This window comes from Bombina bombina, chromosome 10, assembly GCF_027579735.1.
Source record: "Bombina bombina isolate aBomBom1 chromosome 10, aBomBom1.pri, whole genome shotgun sequence".
Taxonomy (NCBI): domain Eukaryota; kingdom Metazoa; phylum Chordata; class Amphibia; order Anura; family Bombinatoridae; genus Bombina; species Bombina bombina.
Genome location: NC_069508.1, coordinates 60,276,422 through 60,303,438, shown reverse-complemented (window position 1 = coordinate 60,303,438; position 27,017 = coordinate 60,276,422). Strand labels below are relative to the sequence as shown.

The 27,017-nt window shown below is 35.8% G+C and overlaps 1 protein-coding gene across 1 annotated transcript in view; it reads left to right on the top strand.

Moving 5' to 3' along the window:
- The window catches only part of LOC128640711 (uncharacterized), a 75,054-nt gene that overhangs the window by 19,782 nt on the left and 28,255 nt on the right, over positions 1–27,017 (top strand). The window contains exon 20 of the mRNA XM_053693138.1: positions 19,524–19,882. Coding sequence (XP_053549113.1) covers positions 19,524–19,882 — 359 coding nt within the window. The remainder of the gene's footprint in view (positions 1–19,523; positions 19,883–27,017) is intronic.

The following is a 27,017-nucleotide window of genomic DNA, read 5'->3' as shown; positions in this document are numbered from 1 at the left end:
CCTCCTCCTCCTCAGCCATCTACTCCTCACCTTGGTCGTCCCAGTACTCTTCCTTCCACTCCTCCCACAACAGCTCCAAGGAGGACTCTTCGGAGTCGGCAGTTGCCTCTCCCAGAGCCTCAGCCCCGTGGGAAGAGGGGAAGGAAGAGGAAGTAATTTTTTTTTTCCATCTTAAATTTTGTTTTTTGTGTAATGGATAGGTATGTGATGATGTGGTTTTCATACACTTGTGGACCACACTCTGTATATAATCGACTTCTATGGGACCGGGTCCATGGAGGAAGATTCTTTGCAGAGTGTGGGTTATAAGTGTGTGAAAACCACATCATCACATACCTATCCTTGTTCATGATATTGATTGGTTTCTGTGATGTGATGTCCAAACTGTTTCCCGAATCGCTAACTAAATTACCATAACAATTATCCATGATGGCATATTACTGTTTGAATGCCAATAACACAGCTTAAAGGGACAGTCAGAAAATTATTGATTACAAAGAAAACACTGTATTACGCATTATAAAGTTTGAAACAACAAAACATGGAGAAATACATGTGTGACTTATGTGCTTACCCTTGTATCTATGACTATGAAAAATGACCACTTATTTGTTGTTCTGACATAACAACATTTTAGATATCAATGATCAATACATGGTCAATAATATGCTGTATGAGCACAAGATTTTACATATACAAATGCTATCCAAATGCCCTCTAGTGCTCAAATTGTATAATGATTACAAGCACTCTTCAAGATTTAAGAAATGAGCACACCAACCTCATAGGTTTAGATAGCAAATTTAGATAGCAAATGTTCAATTGTTGAGAAACATTTGATATCCTTGTTATTACAGAATTGACTTTTCGAATAATGTAAAAATATTTTTTTTCGAAACTGTCCCTTTAACAACATTACATATGCTAACACATTTTAAGCTTGTTGCTATATCTACATGTACTTTGTAAAAAAAAATATTTGAAAATCACATTTATATTGACGTGTTAAATAAAGTCTATTTTCTTTAAGAGACATTATTGTGTTAATATTTTATTGTAACTATTTTTATTTTAACAATGAATATGGTTTAAAGTCCTTTTAGGAGTGGGGGGGTGAAATATGCTAACAAAAATATATTTGAAGATTAAACTATGTGGATCTCATACATGATACAAAAAAACAACATTTGCATTCAAGGGACAGTATCCTATATTTTTTACATAACTGTATGTAATAGACACTACTACAAACAACAAGATTACCATATACTGATAGCAATATTAAAAATCTTCAAACACTTGCAAATAAAATAGGGTTAGCTATATTTTAAATATAGATGAACCACCATTACAACCGTAAAACACAATACCCCATCATTAACATATGAAAAGAACCTTTACACAAACTGGACAAAGCTGGAGATGGTACTCACATGAAACTCATTGGCTTTGCGAGGAGTAAGAAAATTACTTACATTTTCTTACAACACAAGACAAAATAAACCTATTGGTTAAACAATGGACTATCTAACTAGAGACAAAATCAAATATTTTTATTTATAATGTGAGTGTCTAATGAACCTTTCATAAAATATACAACGAAATTACATTTAGAAGAAGTCGGCATCATATATTTAGCATATGATAAATGCATATTGATTACTTTATTCAAACACAATAGCGCATATTTATTAATTAGATATGTTCAACATTAAACACAACATTAATTTTTAAGAAAAAGGAACATTGTTGACAAACATATTAAACATGGACTGTAGAGATTTGCACTTGCCTAGAAATATCCTATGCATGAAAACATTTTGCTTTCGTTCGTTGATTCAACCAGACATCCAGCAAAAGAGAATGTGTTGGTCTTTATCAGCTACGGGTCAACAATGTAACATGATGCAAATAATACATATTCGCAAGCTTTTTAAAATTGCATGCAGTCACAAACGTTTTTAACGTGCACAAATATTGCGGGACTACGCAATCCAATCACACGTTTTTTTAACTTTACATGTGCCGTCTTAACATGGCGCTTCCTTGATCACGTAAGAACGCCATCCAATGAAAGGCACATTATTGATCACGTAAGAACGCCCAAAAAAAAAAGGCGCATCCTTGATCGCGTCAAAACGCAATCCAATAAAAGGCATATTCCTGATCACGTAAGAACGTCAGTCAATACAAGGAATCATTGGACAGCCTGGCAGGTGACGTCTTAAGCAACATGGCGCATCCGAGATCGCTGAAAAACCGCAGACAATACAAGGACTCAGTGACATCTTGGCATATCATTAAGAAACGTATTTATATTTTAGGAACTAGTATGTGTGTAGATTGCTATCTAGGAATGTCACCAAATCATGAATCATCTTTTCGGACTTGACTGTCCCTTGAACTATAGCTATGGTGTATATCTTTAACATTTAAAAGATACACATGAGAAATACATATGCCATTGATGTTTTAAGATATCTTTGGATTGTTGTTGAATAACAATAGTTATACATGTATTGATTAAACGTGTCATTTATTCAAGTTTAATTATGGTCAGCCTACCTATAGCCATATATGGGAGGAGATGTATTTTGTTAACATATTAGTTAACTAATATTCATCATCTACATTATTTGTATTACACACAGAGATTGATTTGGTTACACTTTGACAATAATATAGATTAGAAAATGAAATACAGGTGCTGTCAACATTACAATAAGATTGTTTATTAATAAAACTATATGTCCTTGTTCTTGTAAAAAGGACAAAAACGCTTTACAAATGGAAATACATTCATTTACAATAGTGATCAACATCACTTAAAGGGACATTATTTTGTTTTTAAAAAGAGCATACACATAGTCAATACTATTTAAATAAAATGAACACTTTACAGGGATTATATCATTGTATCAATACTCAGATCATTTGGTAAAGGTGCATCAATTCATGCAGAGTTTATAAATACACACATGGATATGAACATTTAAATATACATATATACACAAATACAAAAATATATATACATATATAAAGAAATTACTCTGCTAATCATAATCAGGCAATGATAGAGCTAAGAGAAAATAATATAAACACAAATAATAAGATTACATTGGAGATGTTAATCTTAAAGTCATTTACTATTGTCTTACATATATGATTTCATTATAACAAATAGATTTGTTAGGTCCCTTTAAGGATAAACAACATAAACTAGAGCTTGCAAAAAATAACAGGAAGAATGAGGACAAATATTTGTGAAATAAAATTTATTTTATTAGTATGTAAGAAAACATACACAACGTTTATAAATAATCTTGTAAAAATAAGGAATATATGAGCCATATGACAAGGTAACACAGTGCATCACAGTCCATGAAGAGAGTTGCCAAGGGCCAGCATAGCCCCATTGGAGACACATGACAAGGTAACACAGTGCATCACAGTCCATGAAGAGAGTTGCCAAGGGCCAGCATAGCCCCATTGGAGACACATGACAAGGTAACACAGTGCATCACAGTCCATGAAGAGAGTTGCCAAGGGCCAGCATAGCCCCATTGGAGACACATGACAAGGTAACACAGTGCATCACAGTCCATGAAGAGAGTTGCCAAGGGCCAGCATAGCCTCATTGGAGACACATGACAAGGTAACACAGTGCATCACAGTCCATGAAGAGAGTTGCCAAGGGCCAGCATAGCCCCATTGGAGACACATGACAAGGTAACACAGTGCATCACAGTCCATGAAGAGAGTTGCCAAGGGCCAGCATAGCCTCATTGGAGACACATGACAAGGTAACACAGTGCATCACAGTCCATGAAGAGAGTTGCCAAGGGCCAGCATAGCCTCATTGGAGACACATGACAAGGTAACACAGTGCATCACAGTCCATGAAGAGAGTTGCCAAGGGCCAGCATAGCCCCATTGGAGACACATGACAAGGTAACACAGTGCATCACAGTCCATGAAGAGAGTTGCCAAGGGCCAGCATAGCCTCATTGGAGACACATGACAAGGTAACACAGTGCATCACAGTCCATGAAGAGAGTTGCCAAGGGCCAGCATAGCCTCATTGGAGACACATGACAAGGTAACACAGTGCATCACAGTCCATGAAGAGAGTTGCCAAGGGCCAGCATAGCCTCATTGGAGACACATGACAAGGTAAAAGAGTGCAACAGGCACAACAAAAAACTCATAAAAAGGCCAAATGGCAACAATATAAATACAAATTCAACATGTGGACAGAGGATTATTATCTGCCACCATGGAGCATATCCAGATCCTCCACTTACTGGTCATCCTCTTCATTGTCCTGTGCATGTCCAGCTCCAGATTCAGGCCTTGAACGTAATTGCATAATTTCACGCAGAGTCAAGTCCTGAACCCGGAGCTGGGCCTGCATGGTGTCGTTCATCCCTCTCAGGACAGCTGCGTTCCTCAACACGGCCTGCTCTACTCTTGCTATCCCTTCTAGCATGAGCCATGCTGAGTCACAGCCTAAAATAAAATAAAAATTAATATTAAGGATAATTACACAACAGAATAAAAGATTTTAATACATACATTGTCATCATAAAGACAAATAATTATTTACATCAATTATTTTTCATATATTCTTTACACATGAATTAGGTTATTCAGACAGACAGAAATCATTAAAGGCTCATGTTACTCAAACATGTTGAACCCTTTAATTGGTTTTAGATGATCCACTTATACAGCTTGAGTGTATCAAATCTTGTTAAAGGATTTACATTGTACTTACATTAGCAATTTAAAAATTCAATTTAGACTGTGGTAGGCACACATATCCTTAAACATTTTGGCATTGAGGACAAGCTGTGTAAACATAGCAACCAGAAGAAATTACATTCCCACTGGGTTAGACAAGAGATAATGTATCCACATTTGGACATAAAATTTTGTATCCAAGTAGTGGTGTTTGGTATATGTAGTGATATCCAATTAAAGGGACACTGAACCTAAATATTTAATGGACTGATTCAGATAGAGCATGACATGACAAATCTTTAGAAATTACACATATTCATTATATGTTTTAATTGTCAAGCTATATTTTGAATGCAAGAATGTTGGTTTTTATGGAAGCCAATATTTGTTGATGAACCTTGTTTGTGCATGCTGGTTGATGGATACATTCATCCAACAATAAAGAAATGATGGCCACATTTATTTTATTGTTTAAACTAATTATAGGAATAAGTTGTTTTCAATTAATATATCAAGAGAATGACGAATAATTCATAAGAGTATTCTATTATACATTGGCTTAACATTGCATGCTGGATTTGAATCACAATTTAACCAATTTAACTTCACTGTACCTTTAAGTATCTTATAAAGTGTATTTAGAATGATACTTACAGCTGTGCCTGGGAAGGACAATCTGACACCCAGGACAATGAAGGTTTAAACAGGGGGGAGGGATGGGATTGGCTCGGGGAGGGATGGGAATGGCTTGGGGAGTGGTGAGCTGCTGCTCCAGGGTAGGCCGTACAGCTGGGGAGTGGGGAGTTTGGGTCTGGGCAGCTGTACGGGCCAGAATACGGGGAGAGCGGCGAAGGGGGGTGTATGGGCGTTTTTTGGGAGGGACAGGATATGAAATATGGGAAGGGCTGGCAGTGGTCGGGGCATGGTCATGGGTTTGGTGATGGGAAGGGCTCTGGGTGTGTGCAGAGGTGTGGCCATGGTCAGGGGTGTGTGCACGGGGAGGGGTCTGTGACTGGGCAGGGGCGGAATCCAGATGACCAGAAGTGGTGGATCCATCTGAAAATGTAAAATAAATATATTAACATCTCATACATCCTGACATCAAATCAACGCATTTAAAATTGATTATGTTTTCAATATACCTCGAAGTGTGTTTGAATCTGTAAACTATTCTGAAATGAGGATATGGTATCTATATAGGCACTCAGATGAATCTCAATGACTGTCTGTACAATGTGAAACTTATTATTGTGTTTTGGCATGGAATATGCATGTGACATAATGATGGCATGAATTATATATTCTTAAAAAAATATATACAAGCAGATTTTCATGCTGCCTGATATAGAAAGGGGGCAGTAGTGTATTTGAACAGACAAATAATATTCCTTTTTAAAGGGAAAAAGCTGTAGACTTTGAATGTCTTCAATAAAATGATTTCAAAAAAAGAAACATGTTGGAAACATGATAGATATATTTCACATACCATCAGACTCCAAGGCAGCCTCTTCCTCCTCCATCCCACATGTGACATCAATCTCTGTAAAACATAACATGTTGTGTACACCTTAAGATCAGATATTATAACATATGTTACTGTTGCTCAAATACGCACATCAATGTTGCATTAAAGATATACACACACAAAGTTATGATTTACATCATTTTGATGGAGCATACAAATGACAATAGATTTGTTATTGTCAATAAATCAGAATATTAATGTATTGTTTGTCTTAATGTTAAATTCATAAAAGCATAGTACATAGAACATTTAAGATTTCTCATGTGTGTATCACTTGATGACTGTTGTTAAAAAAAAATAATTTAAAAAAACATATGTTAGACATCTTATGAATAACAAATGTGTAGAATAATAAAGTAGAAATTATTAATCGCTCAATATAAAAAATAAATATATAATCAGAAGATAAATTCTATGATTTTTTATAATGTTATGCTTCATCGGAATCATGATCATAATATTGATTAGCAATACACCTTCAATTACATATAAATGAGTCAATGGACTTACCAGGAGACCGCAAAGGCGGCTCTATGTCACTGCTGGATTCCTGTGGGCTCCCCACACCAACTCTCTCTATGAATGATATAGATATATATTATTAAACACATTTTGGATATCACTAAATCACATCTGTCTAGAATTTTAACATTAATCAACTTTAAAATGTGAAGAATAGAGCAGTCATTACACCAGAAAATGCTTGATTGAATCAAGGGGATTCTGTAAACATATCTGTATTCAACATATGTTTAATGTCAGACTACATTAGACATCAAATTCATCTCAGATGCTGCTATTGCATATCTAAATATACCCAATGATCAATGTTCTTAACCCTTTAAGGACACAGCTTTCACTTAGCTCAATTGTTTTATGACGGAATAATTCCGTCATATGTCCTTAAGAAGTTACAAGAATACACACAAACCACATATTGAGGAGCATCTGTTGACAAATCTAAACAAACATGTGTCACATCGAGCCATTTTTTCAATGTACAGTAATCTTGTTTAGGACACAACACATATTTATCACAATACATAACAAACTTTATTATTACAAATATGTAATCATGGTGCTGTTAGAGTATGCAGATATATATAAAGTAACTCCAACAGATAATTAGATTTATATATCAATAGTTTTTAATAAAAATAATGTAATGATGAATGAATCTATTTTGTCTTAAAGGGACACTGACATGATTAATTTAAATAATTGATTTCTATGTTCAAACTGTAAAAAATGATTTAACATTGACTCCTATTATAATTCGAATGTTGTTCGATATTAATCTTAAAGGCAGATAAGGAATATTGGATTCAATAAATATTGTTTGTTGAAGGTATCCACCAATCATCAATATAAACCCAGGTTGGTCAACAAATATTTAGATGCACATAAACGTACTTTATTTATTTTAAAATACATTTAGCAATAGAATATGTCACATATGATGATAGTATTATATTTTATGTTTATTAATATTGCATACTGTATGTGAAAGACAATATTAATAATTGTAGTTCAGTATCCCTTTAATCTAAAATTAAATAGATTCCACAATGTTGTTGTTTGTTAATGAATTATCTACTCCATATGTTGATGTAATGAATGGTATTGAGCATGCAATTAAAATCAAATATGTTATTTAAGTATATCCGAATAATTATATAATTTTCATCTATTAAATAGACATTACATATAAATATAGAACAATGTGTATTTAGTATGTAATGTTCATTCCATGTTTCTAAGACAAATGTCAATTAAAATGAGACATACCATACTGTGACAAGCCCTGGCTTGAGGATCCAGCAGCCACATCCATATCTGTAATATATTAAATGAGGATTGCATATCATTAATACTAATCATGCCATGTTTAAAATATTTACATTAATAACAAATCAATAGAAAAATATTAATCCTTTGGTAGTCCCATGAGTTAATAGTTTCCGCAATTAAATGAATGATAAATATATCCTGGACTCTTATTTTCAATCAGTTGTGTTGTTTACTGTATCTTTAAGAATATATGCTTGTTATTACATAATCATCAATTGATGGCCATATGTTATAATTTATTAGTATTATTCGTTTTTTATTAGATATAATATTTAAAATAAGAATACTGTATTCTTCACTAATCTAAGATTTTCCATTTAATTTTTAACAACATGTATAAAGCAATGCCACTTTCCGCAAACCCATGTTAACGTGGATGAGAAATGCCATTTTCGCGATCATTGCGCAATGATTCCAAGCGGAATTACGCATCCGTCATTTGACCAACATGTATAAAGCAATGCCACTTTCCGCAAACCCATGTTAACGTGGATGCGAAATTAGATTTCCGCTCTGTGACGCATATTCTGTAGAGCGCAATAAACATCATTCCAATTTCATGTATCACTAATGTAAAATCAGATATCTAAACATCATATGTAGTGTATGTTGTGAGATCTGTATAGGTTTAGTATCTGACTAAATACACATTTTGGATTTTTAACATTATAAATATTATATGAAGTTGGATAATTACCTGGTTCAGATTCTCTATCGGGTCCTCCCAGGCCACCGGACGGAGAAGCATCTGCCCTGTCCCCCGCGTCAGGACTTTCAGATCCCGCAGCTGGGAGGGAAGAAGAGGAGGCCGAGGATGGCGAGGATCTAAATCTTTTGGGGACCCGGAGATTGAGGAGCTCGCATAAAGTCACCTCATAAGGGAGTAGGTACAGTTTCCGCGGGGCCTTTCTTTGGCCCCCTCTTTTACGGGCTTGTACCCAGTCCCTTATGAGGTTGACTTTTTTCGATAAACGCAACCTCATATCTCCGAATCTCCTCATGATCTGATCCTGGGTCCTCTGGACGTCACACACCAATCTAACCGCATTGGTGATAGACTCCCAGAGGGCCTTCTTAACAGGCGCATCTGTCGAGCTCCTCTTGTTCCCAAACAGCTGGGGATAAAAGTCCTTGACGGCGTGGACCAGTGCAGCGCTCTCCTCCTTGGTGAACCTGGGAACTGACATGCCTGCTCGGTTGGCTACTAAATATATTATAATAATATTAATATATAAGACTGCCTGCATGCATTAGAGAACTGACAAAGATGGCAACGTGTAATGGACTTTTATATGGTGAAGTAAACATGAGATGCACCATGGGACAATTTATCTGTACATCTGATTGGATAAAAGTTTGAAATATTGTTATAATGTCTGTGAGACCATCCTGACTCAAGTTGTGTTTGTGTGATGAACTCTGATTGGCCGTTCCTTAATGTTTCATATCTTAGTAACTTCCTTACACATACCGCTTGGTGGTGCTGTAACTTCATTTTTCATGTAGACTTATTTGTAACTCATGGGCCTGTCATGCGGATATGTGTGACGCAGATTTAATATCCGTGATCCGTGAAATATTAATGATTAAATACTCTTTAAAATCTCATCCTGTCACATTATTAATGTTGTAGACATTTCTCGGTTTAATAACGGTCTGTTTCTTTAATACAAATACACATTTAATATTGTATGTCTTTATTGTTCTTTAAATAAATTGATTGTGAAGTATTGACATTGCTCTATTAAATGTATTTATAATGCACATTGATTGTGTGCTATTGCGTGACATTACACTAATGTTTAAATATGCTAATCTGGTGTTTGAAGATGCGTTTCCAACGCAATATTTATTAATGTTAAAATTCCGGGAAGAATGTCAGTAACTTTGATAATCTGTTTATAAATGTTAAACTACAGCTTTGTTATTCGCAAATAAACCTCGAGCTTGTATTTCTCTGAAGTGCTCATATATGTTATTGTGCAATGGCGTCTTTAGTTTTAAAGAGACATTACAAACAATTGTATCAAATGATCTGTAGAGATAGAAGATTGTTTAGACTTTAAAATGTAAATCATTTTCTCTTAGTATTTATATATCCTCAACATAAGAAATTTAAATGCACATGGTTGAGCCAATCACATAAGGCATCTCTGTGCATCCACCAATCTTCATCTACTGAGCCTATCTCGATATGCTTTTCAAGCAAAGTATGTCAAGATAGGAAGAGAAGTAAATACACTATTTCAAGCTCTTAAAGGGACACTGTCCAAACAAATTTACCATTGGTGATTGAGCATTAAATTTTAATCAACTTTATTATTTAATACGATTATCAAATGTTAAGTTATCTTGTTATGTTTCTTTGAAAATCAATAATGATATTTTATATTACGGACAATTGTTTAATAAAAACCTGGGTTGTCCTTGACGATTGTTGCATCAATTATTCCAAACAATCAAGTTCTGTCCAGAGTACTGAAGCAAATAAATTAGCTATTTACTGCCTTATTTCTAAAGTAATGATAGCAACATCACAATGAGCATTCATAATATGAGACAAGTTTTAAAGTTGATTAAAATAGAATACTCATTCAGAATGTATAAATCATTGTTTTTTTAAATGGCTACCTTTAAGTATATTTTGAGTTCATGTCCCTTTAAATAAACATTTCACAATAATGCTTAATATATCATAAACCTAGGCACCTTCCTTTTGCTAAATGAGTCTAACATATGAGTAAAGCAAATTTAGATTAACTTCTAGATTGTTTTACACACTGACTGAAATATATTTATTAAATGAGGTATTTTTTAGCCTTCAGCGTAGAGGGACATTAAGCTATATGTTATGTATGCATTTTGTATCATAATCTTATATTTGACCAACTTAATATGTTTTGTTATTCAATCATTATATTGTAATTATATATATTCGTGGATTAAATACATCTCTACATAGGCTATTTTGATGCTGATTGTTGTTTGCATATAGATGCCTTATATCATTCACTAAGATATGTGCATTTATTTTTATTTTAACAAGTATATTTAAAGACTGAATGTAATTCTATAGTACATTCTAAATATGTTTAAATTCTTGTATGATATTTGTAACAATGTATACAAAATATACATTTTGAATGACCCCTTTAAGGACCCAAACATATTGTATTTTTATTTAACATTGACAAAATAAACTAAAGGGGAAATTACATTCTATATAGATATTTGATGTCTAACCCAAGAGGTAAGATTGTAATAAATACATAATATTACTAAGTATAGTTAAATGACTCCACTAGAAAATTACATAGATTAACCTGGCATCCAATAACTAATTATTAAAAATTATAAAGTTAAATGACCTACCATTTATAAATGTAATAATTGTAAAATATTTTCTAATAATGTTTTGAGATACCTAAGGAAGATACATGATCTTATACAATTCTTTTTACATTCAACAACACTGTCACTTTCATGTAATTGAACCACTTCACCTTATTAAATGTTAAAACAATCATAATATTAATACATATCCTAAATATTTTTAATATATACTTTTTCAATATAAAAGCATTGAAGAATATGACTCCCCAATTAATGTTAAAATATATCTTTTAATATTCTCTGAAGAATTTTATTTTCTACTATTAATGCATTATTTTCTCTTATGCATGTGCTTGTCAAATAGCCAACTACCAGTCATGGGAGTCCAAGTTTTATTTATTTACAGATTATATTGATATATATTAGAATCTGCTAAAAAAAAAATATATATTTAATAGAAAATAAATAAATATTCCATGAAGTCATCAGATGCCAATCTGAAATGACAAATAATAAAAATGGAACAAAGTTAATACACACGTTGTAAAATATTCATAAAATACATTTAAAATCATATGGTGTCTATGCTCTAACTTTGATCAACATTTTTTAAAGATAATCATTACATTCATTTTAAATTAATGAAATACATACACCATTATATTGTTGATTAAAAATAATATTTAAATTTCAAAAATTAAATTTATACATAATAATGTATATCACATGTAAACAATATATGTATGCTGAACATAAATGTAATATTTCATGTCCATTCAAATACCTCTATATCAACTATAATATGTATTCCTTTTTCTGATTGTGATCCCTAAATATCTAATTAAGAACTAAATATGACTAATGTATGTAAGCTACTAATATTCTACAGTCTTCACTAGCATGCATTGGTACACCAACCTGGACAATGCATGGTCTTTGAAAGTCAATTCAGGGGTAAACAGTTGATCTTCAATAGGTGTCTTATTCATCAGTTCATTAAATAGAGGACTGGGAAATACCATCTAAAAAAGTAAAATCATCTAAGTGTCTGATTGTGATCCCTAAATATCTAATTAAGAACTAAATATGACTAATGTATGTAAGCTACTAATATTCTACAGTCTTCACTAGCATGCATTGGTACACCAACCTGGACAATGCATGGTCTTTGAATGTCAATTCAGGGGTAAACAGTTGATCTTCAATAGGTGTCTTATTCATCAGTTCATTAAATAGAGGACTGGGAAATACCATCTACAAAATAGAAAATCATCTAAGTGTCTCCAATAGGATGTCTCCACAGCCTTATTCTATCAAATAGTTTGCACTTACCATGTGAACATGTCTTTGTATGGTTTTCAAGGTCAGCAGAATTTAAATATGCCAGACATGATCCCATTGGTATACTTCAATTTCAATCTTGGCTTTTTCCCCACTGTCAGTCTTGGAAATCTTCACTGTCAGGCTTCAAATTGTTCCCTTTCAGTCTTTATATTAAGTCATCTCCCTAATGTAAGAAATTATATATAAAGATTTCATACAAGTGTGTGAATCAGTTCTGTACCCCTCTCCCACCCCCCATTTCATAATAAATATCTATCACTAGCTTACTAAGCCTGTGTATGAACCTGTGTTATTTTCTATCAAGTGTGAAGATGAGTCATATTGAGCAGAACAAACCTCTGTGTGACATTGAACCATAGTCATTCTAGAGTATCCCTTTCTGATTATGTACATAAGTAATGTGTAAACAAAGTTATATTTTTAAAAATTTATGCCATATTATGTATTTGTGTACAAATCATGCCAGCAACAGTCCATACATTTCTACTTACCATCTGATGTCCTCTATAAAAACCAGGTGGCAAAGACTCGCTATAGGACCCAATGCCCAGAGCATCACCTATATTATGAGAAATAAATATTATTATAACATTTTATCAATACTAACATGTTTGCACAATTCTCTACTTGTCATTTCCCTAGAGTTCACATCTATTGAAAATACTCCAGTGTAACTTCTATTATTTACCGTCTAAAGTGGCGGTTGATGACGTCTGCTCTGACATCAAGTCCCTCGTCCTGGAATTCCCCCTCTAGAACAGGATCATCCTCCTCATCTCTGAGGAGGTCTCTGTCCACCGGGACGGCCTGCAGCATCCCAGCCCGCTGTGCAATATTATGCAGGACGCTACAGGCTACAACGATCTTAGCCACCTTCTTTGGGTTGTACTGGAGTGCTCCTCCAGAACGGTCCAGGCACCTGAATCTCATCTTCAGGAGCCCGAACATCCTTTCAACCACCGCCCTGGTTCTCTTATGAGCCCTATTGTAGCGCTCCTCAGACACATCAGTTGGGCTACGCAAGGGGGTAATGAGCCAAGGCCGGCTCATGTACCCAGAATCACCTATAAATTTAGAACAGAACATAATTCAAACAGAATACTTAAACTAGTATATTGTTGTATAAATATATTTTTTAAAAACCATAATCCATATTAAAAGTTGTCAGAAACATAAAAAAAAAATAAAAAATTATATCTAAATCTGTATCTAGCCATTTCATCGAAGACATGCTACATATGCGTATTTCTCCTAAACCAAACCTTGTGTAAAATGCTAACTACATGTTTACATTGCATTCTCTATATGAACACTTAAGGTAAGACATGCTACATATCTGCATTTCAATAAAACTAGACATTAGCAGAAAAATAAAATGACAGGGTTAAATTGCATGAGATAATATATTGCCATTTCATCTAAGACATGCTACATATGCGTATTTCTCCTAAACCAAACCTTGTGTAAAATGCTAACTACATGTTTACATTGCATTCTCTATATGAACACTTAAGGTAAGACATGCTACATATCTGCTTTTCAATAAAAATAGACATTAGCAGAAAAATACAATGACAGGGTTAAATTGCATGAGATAATATCTTGCCATTTCATCTAAGACATGCTACATATGCGTATTTCTCCTAAACCAAACCTTGTGTAAAATGCTAACTACATGTTTACATTGCATTCTCTATATGAACACTTAAGGTAAGACATGCTACATATCTGCATTTCAATAAAAATAGACATTAGCAGAAAAAGACAATGACAGGGTTAAATTGCATGAGATAATATCTTGCCATTTCATCTAAGACATGCTACATATGCGTATTTCTCCTAAACCAAACCTTGTGTAAAATGCTAACTACATGTTTACATTGCATTCTCTATCTGAACACTTAAGGTAAGACATGCTACATATCTGCATTTCAATAAAAATAGACATTAGCGTCGGTAAATAACAAATGGTTAAATTTAATCCTATAGCTGAACATGACGCTAACAGTTAAAAAATACAGGGGCAATTGTCAAAATAATTAACCATGTTGTGCACAAATACTCACCAACGAGATAACCAGGGGGCATTTGTCTTTCCTCAAACTGTCTCCACAGGGACGACAGAGAGAGGATGCGGGCATCATGACAAGCACCTCCAAAATTCGCATACACATGCATAATCCTCATCCGTGCGTCACAAACATACTGCACGTTGAGGCTATGAAAATGTTTGCGATTTCTGAAGGGCAAGTCATCAATTGGAGCACGCAGCGCAATGTGGGTACAATCAATGGCTCCCAAGACATTGGGCAATTGAGCAATATCAAAGAATTCCCGCTTCAGGCGCCTCCAATCACCATCATTCTGTGGGAATCCTATGTATTGCTTACTGATACGTACCATGGCGTTCAGAAAGTTATCAAACACCCCAGAGAATGTACCTTGAGCCAGGCCATGCATGTACAGTTCTCCGGATTGAAAACTCCCGGAGGCCAGGACGTATAGACAGCTTAGCATCTTACTCATGGGGGGAACAGCAGTCCTTATTTGTATACGTGGCTCCAAATGAGGTTTAAGAAGCTCGTAAAGGCCAATGAGCTGTTCGCGATCGAGCCGATACTTATCAAAAACCTCAAAGTCACTCATGTTTTCCAAGGTGGGTCTCACCCTGTAGACACGAGGACCTCGAACCAGACGACCCCTTCGTCTCGGTCTGAGCCGCCGAGGCTGCCTGATTCGACCAACAGCTAGTTCGCCAATAGCACCACCAGCAGCGTCTACCATGTCATCGTCATCCATCTTTCAAAACAGCGTAACAAGGTAAGCACTTGATCTGATGTGGATCACAAGTGATGCATTGGCCATGTTGTTTGGGGGATTTATAGTACAATTAGTCCAATGGTAGTGAGTTTGTAATGATTGCTGATTGTATTCACCTGTTTGTATGTGAGCGGCGCGAATGCTTTCACAGTGGGCGTTTATTTGTTGTTTGCTGAAATGTTATTTTCAAACAATGATTCTCAATGTGAAAGTGTCAAATATCACACATACAGTGCATGTTTGTAATGTTTGTTCATATGCGTAATCAATATTTCCTAAACGCGATGTTATAGTAACAAGCACACGTCCAGGCTAACATGAATGAAAGTGCATAGTTGTGTATAATGTGCATCAAATGTGATCGATCAATGTTGCTGCAATATTGTTTGTAAATGATAAAGGAACATCTGCCATCTGTAGGATTGTATATATAAGTTATTGCCGAGCTGTCAATATTGTATGCGTCCCTTTAAAATCGCAATAATAATTCAGAACTTCCCGTCTGCCATCTGTAGTATTATATATATAAGTGATTGCCGAGCTGTCAATATTGTACGCGTCCCTTTAAAATCGCAATAATAATTCCGAACTTCCCGTCTGCCATCTGTAGTATTGTATATATAAGTGATTGCCGAGCTGTAAAATATTGTACGCGTCCCTTTCAAATCGCAATAATAATTCCGAAATTCCCGTCTGCCATCTGTAGTATTGTATATATAAGTGATTGCCGAGCTGTAAAATATTGTACGCGTCCCTTTCAAATCGCAATAATAATTCCGAAATTCCCGTCTGCCATCTGTAGTATTGTATATATAAGTGATTGCCGAGCTGTCAATATTGTATGCGTCCCTTTCAAATGGCACTAATACTGAATAACTTCCGGCTGTCATCTGTAGTATTGTATATATAAGTGATTGCCGAGATGTGAATATTGTACGCGTCCCTTTCAAATCGCACTAATACTGAATAACTTCCGGCTGTCATCTGTAGTATTGTATATATAAGTGATTGCCGAGATGTGAATATTGTACGCGTCCCTTTAAAATCGCAATAATAATTCCGAACTTCCCGTCTGTCATCTGTAGTATTATATATATAAGTGATTTTCGATCTGACGATATTGTATGCGTCCCATAAAAATTGCACGAATACTGAATAACTTCCGGCTGCCATCTGTAGTATTATATATATATAATTGATGTGCGATCTGACAATATTTCTGAATTGTCCCATTGAAATCTCCATAATAATGCTGTTCAAAAGTGTGTTTTACGTATATGTTGTATTGTAGTATTGAGTGTTAAAGTTCCTAAAGGGGCGGTACAGTGGTGAATCTGTGATGTGTATGGTTGAATCTTGTAATGACGTCATGATATTATTAACCTGCCTATGTAGTTGTGAAATCCTCATTGTGTTGTTGTATTGTGCTACATTGTTATTGTGTGCTGAATAAAATCTAAATGTGTGCTTTGTGGTTGCGTGATGGGTGATGCGTGTTATGTACATGTACGTATATATTGTGATTGTGTCCCACATATGCTGACTTCTATATAGCGGTCTGGCATTGTTGTTCCTTCCCATAAAGTGACATCTGTAATCTGGTGTAATGATGTTATTGTTGTAGGTAATTCCTAATGGTTTCTGGTGATGGAATCATGATGTTAAAAGTACAGTAAAATCCATATGTTGTGTTTTGTGATTCCTCGAGAGAATGTAATGTGTTTTTCCCCCATCATTTGAATGCACATGTATGAGTGAATGTTAAAAGTAATGTATGTGCATCCATGAGTGATCATGTGTTAAGCCTATGTAGATATGCAGTTGCTGCAAGCATATGAGTTGAATAACAGAAATGCAATAATAAAGGTAAATGAGAGATGTTTCCCATTGTGTAGTGTTTGTGAATCCAGAAATGTGTATTGAATTTTATTTTAATTGTAAATGTAATTTTATTGAAATAATAATGTGTTACTAGTGATGGGGATTTGTAGTTGATGTAATCTAAAAGTGTTAAAAATATTTATGGTGTGGTGAATATTTAATATTAAAAAACATAAATCCACCATAGGGAAATAGTCATTTCTTGATCTATTTATCATAGCTGGGTCTAACGCATAAAAGCATGTATTTTCTAGCGCTGGTATTTGGAGTTTTTCCGTCTACGCTATTTGCGTGCGTTAGGGAAATGAGGGTTTCGCGTGCACGAGCACGTCTTCCCAATAGAAGTCAATGGAGGCTCCAAAGATTTCTATATTTTTTTTTCTAAGACTGGTTTTCCTCGTAAAGTGAGTGACGTCATGAGCTTGTGTGAAAAAGTAACTAAATCGTGTTCTTTTTGTAATAAATAAATATTTTGTGTATGTAATGTGGTGTATATTGTTTGTATGCATCGATGAGTGTATGTTTGTGATAATGTTATTCGTTAGATGTAGGTATATGAGGGTCTTTTCCCGTATGTCCATGTAAGTCAATGGGAAAATGGATTTGTGTGGATTTTTTTCAAACACCCGAGATCTCGCAACTTTAATCCTTTGTATTTTAAAGAAAAAATAACAATTCCGAAAAATAAAGATAGTGTTGTGTTTGTATGAGTGTAAGTGTACTTTGTGTAATATTTGTTTTGTGATTCGTGGATGTTTTTTTGTGCGGTATATGTTTACTACTGGGTCTGAGGTGGCGGTAGAAAGTTGAGCGTTAGGTGTATTTTGAGTCGCGGTAAATAAACTCTAAATACCGGAGTGCGTAAAAAACCCGCGTTAGGAGCCTCTAACGCTGGTTTTGACGGCTACCGCCGAACTCTAAATCTAGGCCATAGTTTGTACTCAATAATGATACTTGTTTTGTGTTGCGAATCAGCTGATACAGCCAGATTCAGGGAACATGTACTTATTATAGAAAAGTAATTAACCAGTTTATACGTGTGTTTAATAAAAAGAGTATTGTGATCGGTGATGTCAGAAAAGAGGAGGGGATTACATAGCAGGATCGCCATAATATAATATAAAGGTGCCGAGAATGTCATAAAAATAAAATACACAGACCTCAGATTACGCTTGCAGAGGCTGAAGGACCCCTCGTGAGTTAAATACTTAACCGATCAATCCCGTGATACAATAGAACCATAATATTGTAATGTGCGAAATGCACCAACGTGACGTGTATAGTGTACACAAAGGGGCGTGAATCAACATGCCTGATGTAAAGGATATATAATAATAATGGTACACACATAAAAAGCTTAAACATATCAATTTGGCATAATAATATGTGCGTGGGTTATGTTAATATTTATACTGATGACCGTGCACAATAAGCTATATGGAGATTCCGAGTGTGACTAGGGATCATGAGAGGGGAGTGGTGATACCCATAATAATAAGGGTGTGACTGTGTGAGTATTAACCAATAAGTGGATCCCTGTCTATTGGAAGGGGTAAATAGAAGTCCAATCATGAATGAGGTGACGTGATGATTGGGAAGTGTGTAAAAAAGAGATCTTAACCGAAAGGAAGCGATGAGTGTCAAAGAACTGATAAGGGTTAGAATAAAAGACACTAATGTGAGTAGATTACTGTAGTGCCGATCTATATATAAACAACTAAAGTGGTGAGAAGATGTGACGAGGGAATGGGGTGTAGAACCTTAAGGGAGAGACAGATCAGAACATCGGTAACTATAAATCATCTACAATAGGGCAGTCCCAATGTGCAATAAAAAGATATAAAGATATAAGTGGGAATAACGCTATGGGGGTATAAGGACATAAATCCCCATATTATGCTATGTCTGCCAAATCTTTTGTCACTTATTTAAATTCTAATGAGATGGGCCTAACTTTTTCAAGCAATATGTAACATCAATCTATAGTATTTTTGTATTTATGTTTGTCTTTTTCTAATGACAACAGAATTATCACCACTACACATTTCAAAACTGTTGATTGCAATAGTTACCTCAACTATAGAAGCAATCATTATAATTCATGGCTCAACAACATCCCATATGGACAGTTTAAGAGGATACACAGAAACTGTAGCCATATTGAGGATTTTGAACAACAAAGTACTATCCTAAAGGCCAGATTTAGGGAAAAAGGCTACCCCCAACAAATAATTGATACTGGGTACGAACGGGCTAAATTCGACAACAGAGATTCTTATTTCGAACTAAAGAGTACTAACAAAAACATTAGGAATAACAAGATAACAGATCAACCCAACCCAATGTTCATTACCCAATTTAACGTCAACCATACTAAGATTAAACGTATAATTAAAAAACATTGTAATCTGGTGATGAAGGATCCAATTTTGGAAAAAATGGTAGACCCTGAACCAAAGTGTGTATTTTGACGAGCGCTGACACTTAAAAGCGTATTAGCTCCCAGTAAGGTGGTAGTTCACAAATTCAATAAAGGAACCCAGGTACACAGGCAATCTAAAAAGAACGGAATAGGAAAATGTTCCCTTAAAAAATGTAATATGTGTAAATACATTAAACCTGGTTGTAACACCTTTTCATCTAGTATCACAAAAAATCCATATAATATCCATCAATTTCTGACATGTACTTCGACCTATATAGTATACCAATTAACCTGCAATCTTTGTGGGATTCAATATGTAGGTCGTACATGTAGGCTTATTAGAAATAGATGGAACGAACACCTAAGAAACATTAAAAATAAATTTCAAAACCACAGTGTCCCGAGAGATTGTAATAATACACATAATCAAACATCTAATACATTTAACATCTGTCCAATTGAGATGATCCCTCATTCTCACCTATATAATAGATTTAATAGGTTGAGGCAGAGGGAAACCTATTGGATCTACAAATTGAAGACCCTGTTTCCCTCTGGTCTCAACCTTAATATGGATCTAGCGGCTTTTTTATTACCCATATATATTGTGTACATGCATTATGGTTTATGGTCCCCTATTTTTAACACACTATCCCTGGTATCATCTCATGTCATAGGATCCATCCCTTTATCACGGATGTTTAGTCCTGGAATCAATTTCTGAATATCTTGGCATTTTACATTAGATGGAATTCTTAATCATATTCATCATATTCTATTTTTAACCCCATGTTGTCCACCTTGCATGACTATATGCACTGTGGACTGAGAATGTATGTTTATTATCACTATCGAGACACGTACACACCCCCACTTTTATTATATAGTCTTTATTGTGTAATTTTCACCTTTCCTCCCCCCTTCCTGCTAGCAACTGCATAACTGGTAACATCCACATTCCCAAATAGGTACCCTTGTTTCATCCCATTCACCTCACTCGCTATATGCCCTTGATGGGCATTCACATTTCATTGATTGTATACATAGGTAATATTCCTCCACTGCTGTTATCCCAATACACAACCTTGTGTGTATATATATATATATCCTTCATTTTATATATGCTTACCATGGCATTTATCACTTTCAATAATATGGGGATTTATGTCCTTATACCCCCATAGCGTTATTCCCACTTATATCTTTATATCTTTTTATTGCACATTGGGACTGCCCTATTGTAGATGATTTATAGTTACCGATGTTCTGATCGGTCTCTCCCTTAAGGTTCCACACCCCATTCCCTCATCATATCTTCTCACCACTTTAGTTGTTTATATATATAGATCGGCACTAATCTACTCACATTAGTGTCTTTTATTCTAACCCTTATCAGTTCTTTGACACTCATAGCTTCATTTCGGTTAAGATCTCTTTTTTTACACACTTCCCAATCATCACCTCACCTCATTCATGATTGGACTTCTATTTACCCCTTCCAATAGACAGGGATCCACTTATTGGTTAATACTCACACAGTCACACCCTTATTATTATGGGTATCACCACTCCCCTCTCATGATCCCTAGTCACACTCGGAATCTCCATATAGCTTATTGTGCACGGTCATCAGTATAAATATTAACATAACCCATTCACATATTATTATGCAAAATTGAAATGTTTAAGCTTTATATGTGTGTACCATTATTATTATATATCCTTTACATCAGGCATGTTGATTCACGCCCATTTGTGTACAGTATACACGTCACGTTGACACCCCCCCCTTTGATTATTTATGATTACGCATACCAGAATCTACAGACATAGTAATCTGTCCATATCATATAACCAAATAATAGTCACTCAGGGGAGATCAAATCCTCTTCCTGTCTGACCAGTTGGTATTAACGATTTAGATTCTTTATCACCCATTGCGTGCACCGTCACGCCCCTTTTACTGACATCATCAGCTCTGTATGAGCTGCACATACCCCCGTAGCCATGGCAACAAGGAGCCTTTTGTACATTACAATATTATGGTTCTATTGTATCACGGGATTGATCGGTTAAGTATTTAACTCACGAGGGGTCCTTCAGCCTCTGCAAGCGTAATCTGAGGTCTGTGTATTTTATTTTTATGACATTCTCGGCACCTTTATATTATATTATGGCGATCCTGCTATGTAATCCCCTCCTCTTTTCTGACATCACCCGATCACAATACTCTTTTTATTAAACACACGTATAAACTGGTTAATTACTTTTCTATAATAAGTACATGTTCCCTGAATCTGGCTGTATCAGCTGATTGGCAACACAAAACAAGTATCATTATTGAGTACAAACTATGGCCTAGATTTGGAGTTCGGCGGTAGCAGTCAAAACCAGCGTTAGAGGCTCCTAACGCTGGTTTTGGCCGCCCGCTGGTATTTGGAGTCAGTGATTAAAGGGTCTAACGCTCACTTTTCAGCCGCGACTTTTCCATACCGCAGATCCCCCTACGCCATTTGCGTATCCTATGTTTTCAATGGGATCTTTCTAACGCTGGTATTTAGAGTCGTTTCTGAAGTGAGCGTTAGAGCTCTAACGACAAAACTTCAGCCGCCTGAAAATAGCAGGAGTTAAGAGCTTTCTGGCTAACGCCGGTTCATAAAGCTCTTAACTACTGTACCCTAAAGTACACTAACACCCATAAACTACCTATGTACCCCTAAACCGAGCTCCCCCCACATTGCCGCCACTCGATTAAAATTTTTAACCCCTAATCTGCCGACCGCCACCTACGTTATACTTATGTACCCCTAATCTGCTGCCCCTAACCCCGCCGACCCCTATATTACATTTATTAACCCCTAACCTGCCCCCCACAACGTCGCCGCCAGCTACTTAAAATAATTAACCCCTAATCTTCCGACCGCAAAGCGCCGCCACCTACGTTATCCCTATGTACCCCTAATCTGCTACCCCTAACACCGCCGACCCCTATATTATATTTATTAACCCCTAATCTGCCCCCCTCAACGTCGCCGACACCTGCCTACACTTATTAACCCCTAATCTGCCGAGCGGACCTGAGCGCTACTATAATAAAGTTATTAACCCCTAACCCGCCTCACTAACCCTATCATAAATAGTATTAACCCCCTAATCTGCCCTCCCTAACATCGCCGACACCTAACTTCAATTATTAACCCCTAATGTGATGACCGGAGCTCACCGCTATTCTAATAAATTGATTAACCCCTAAAGCTAAGTCTAACCCTAACACTAACACCCCCCTAACTTAAATATAATTTACATCTAACGAAATAAATTAACTCTTATTAAATAAATGATTCCTATTTAAAGCTAAATACTTACCTGTAAAATAAATCCTAATATAGCTACAATATAAATTATAATTATATTATAGCTATTTTAGGATTAATATTTATTTTACAGGCAACTTGGTATTTATTTTAACTAGGTACAATAGCTATTAAATAGTTAAGAACTATTTAATAGCTAAAATAGTTAAAATAATAACAAATTTACCTGTAAAATAAATCCAAACCTAAGATATAATTAAACCTAACACTACCCTATCAATAAAATAATTAAATAAACTACCTACAATTACCTACAATTAACCTAACACTACACTATCAATAAATTAATTAAACACAATTCCTACAAATAAATACAATTAAATAAACTAGCTAAAGTACAAAAAATAAAAAAGAACTAAGTTACAAAAAATAAAAAAATATTTACAAACATAAGAAAAATATTACAACAATTTTAAACTAATTACACCTACTCTAAGCCCCCTAATAAAATAACAAATCCCCCCAAAATAAAAAATTCCCTACCCTATTCTAAATTAAAAAAGTTACAAGCTCTTTTACCTTACCAGCCCTGAACAGGGCCCTTTGCGGGGCATGCCCCAAGAATTTCAGCTCTTTTGCCTGTAAAAGAATAAATACAATACCCCCCCCCCAACATTACAACCCACCACCCACATACCCCTAATCTAACCCAAACCCCCCTTAAATAAACCTAACACTAAGCCCCTGAAGATCTTCCTACCTTGTCTTCACCATCCAGGTATCACCGATCCGTCCTGGCTCCAACATCTTCATCCAACCCAAGCGGAACAGCCAATAGAATGCGAGCTCAATCTGATTGGCTGATTGGATCGTGCACGATTCTCCCATAGGAAACAATGGGGCTGTTTGAGCTGAAAAAAAACCCTGCAGAACTTGATTCAGCCAATCAGAATCAAGTTCAATCTGATTGGCTGATCCAATCAGCCAATCAGATTGAGCTCGCATTCTATTGGCTGTTCCGATCAGCCAATAGAATGCGAGCTCAATCTGATTGGCTGATTGGATCGGCCAATCGGATTGAACTAGATTCTGATTGGCTGATTCCATCAGCCAATCAGAAAATTCCTACCTTAATTCCGATTGGCTGATAGAATCCTATCAGCCAATCGGAATTCGAGGGACGCCATCTTGGATGACGTCCCTTAAAGGAACCGTCATTAGTCGGGAGACATCGGAAGAAGAGGATGGATCCGCGTCGCCTGCTTCAAGATGGACCCGCTCCGCACCGGATGGAAGAAGATCGAAGATGCCGCTTGGAGAAGATGTTTGCCGGTCCGGATGTCCTCTTCTTGCCGGATAGGAGGAAGACTTTGGAGCCTCTTCTGGACCTCTTCAGCACCGGATGATGGATCGCCAACCCCCGCTTGGGTTGGATGAAGATGTTGGAGCCAGGACGGATCGGTGATACCTGGATGGTGAAGACAAGGTAGGAAGATCTTCAGGGGCTTAGTGTTAGGTTTATTTAAGGGGGGTTTGGGTTAGATTAGGGGTATGTGGGTGGTGGGTTGTAATGTTGGGGGGGGGTATTGTATTTATTCTTTTACAGGCAAAAGAGCTGAAATTCTTGGGGCATGCCCCGCAAAGGGCCCTGTTCAGGGCTGGTAAGGTAAAAGAGCTTGTAACTTTTTTAATTTAGAATAGGGTAGGGAATTTTTTATTTTGGGGGGATTTGTTATTTTATTAGGGGGCTTAGAGTAGGTGTAATTAGTTTAAAATTGTTGTAATATTTTTCTTATGTTTGTAAATACTCTTTTATTTTTTGTAACTTAGTTCTTTTTTATTTTTTGTACTTTAGCTAGTTTATTTAATTGTATTTATTTGTAGGAATTGTGTTTAATTAATTTATTGATAGTGTAGTGTTAGGTTAATTGTAGGTAATTGTAGGTAGTTTATTTAATTATTTTATTGATAGGGTAGTGTTAGGTTTAATTATATCTTAGGTTAGGATTTATTTTACAGGTAAATTTGTTATTATTTTAACTATTTTAGCTATTAAATAGTTCTTAACTATTTAATAGCTATTGTACCTAGTTAAAATAAATACCAAGTTGCCTGTAAAATAAATATTAATCCTAAAATAGCTATAATATAATTATAATTTATATTGTAGCTATATTAGGATTTATTTTACAGGTAAGTATTTAGCTTTAAATAGGAATCATTTATTTAATAAGAGTTAATTTATTTCGTTAGATGTAAATTATATTTAAGTTAGGGGGGTGTTAGTGTTAGGGTTAGACTTAGCTTTAGGGGTTAATCAATTTATTAGAATAGCGGTGAGCTCCGCTCGGCAGATTAGGGGTTAATAATTGAAGGTAGGTGTCGGCGATGTTAGGGAGGGCAGATTAGGGGTTAATACTATTTATGATAGGGTTAGTGAGGCGGATTAGGGGTTAATAACTTTATTATAGTAGCGCTCAGGTCCGCTCGGCAGAATAGGGGTTAATAAGTGTAGGCAGGTGTCGGCGACGTTGAGGGGGGCAGATTAGGGGTTAATAAATATAATATAGGGGTCGGCGATGTTAGGGCAGCAGATTAGGGGTACATAGGGATAACGTAGGTTGCGGCGGTTTACGGAGCGGCAGATTAGGGGTTAAAAAAAATATGCAGGGGTCAGCGATAGCGGGGGCGGCAGATTAGGGGTTAATAAGTGTAAGGTTAGGGTGTTTAGACTCGGGGTAGGTGCAGACGTAGGAAGTGTTTCCCCATAGGAAACAATGGGGCTGCGTTAGGAGCTGAACGCTGCTTTTTTGCAGGTGTTAGGTTTTTTTTCTGCTCAAACAGCCCCATTGTTTCCTATGGGGGAATCGTGCACGAGCACGTTTTTGAGGCTGGCCGCGTCCGTAAGCAACTCTGGTATCGAGAGTTGCATTTGCGGTAAAAATGCTCTACGCTCCTTTTTTGGAGGCTAACGCAGCATTTGTTTGAACTCTCGATACCAGAGTTAAATTTATGGTGCGGCCAGAAAAAAGCCCGCGGAGCGTTAACAGCCCTTTTACCGCCAAACTCCAAATCTAGGCCCATATGTCTCTAATGAAACGTTATCTATGAACAATGGAACATACCATTACCAGGTAGCTCCAGGGTTCCCTGATGACTACAATAAATCAAACAAATACACTGATATTATTTATTTACAGATATACATATTTTAGGGATCTGTTGTCTTTAGAAATTGATTAAGTTGGTCTTTATTTATATTTATATAATCACAATACTAGTCCTCTCAAATATATTATTTGTATTCATGTAAATTGTTCACCCCCCACAGTTATTTTGGTTTGCTCCTTTTTTGGGGTGTGCTTTTTTTCTGATTCATGATTGGTCTAATTTAGTTTTAAATATGGCAGCTGAGAGTTGGTTTGTATAGCCTGATGAAACAGTGTGTTGCACTGAGAAACGTGTTGCTGTTGTTTTTATCATTATAATAAATTTTAATCCTTTTTTAACTCTCCATCTGCTGCTGATTTATTACATTTGTCCTTGGTGAAATATCCCCTGGACCCTCTTGACACGCTGCATTGGACCTCTGGACCTGTTGGTTGATCCCCACTGACTCCTGCTCCATTGGCATACTCTGACCACTCCCATCTGGGTATCTCTGGACTCTCCCTGGTGAGACGAGGACTCCCATTGGTGATATCTTTTGCTGGTCTACCGGACGACGTGTGGTTCTGGACTGCTGGTTCTGCACATCTGTGCTTTACATTGTGTGAGTAGG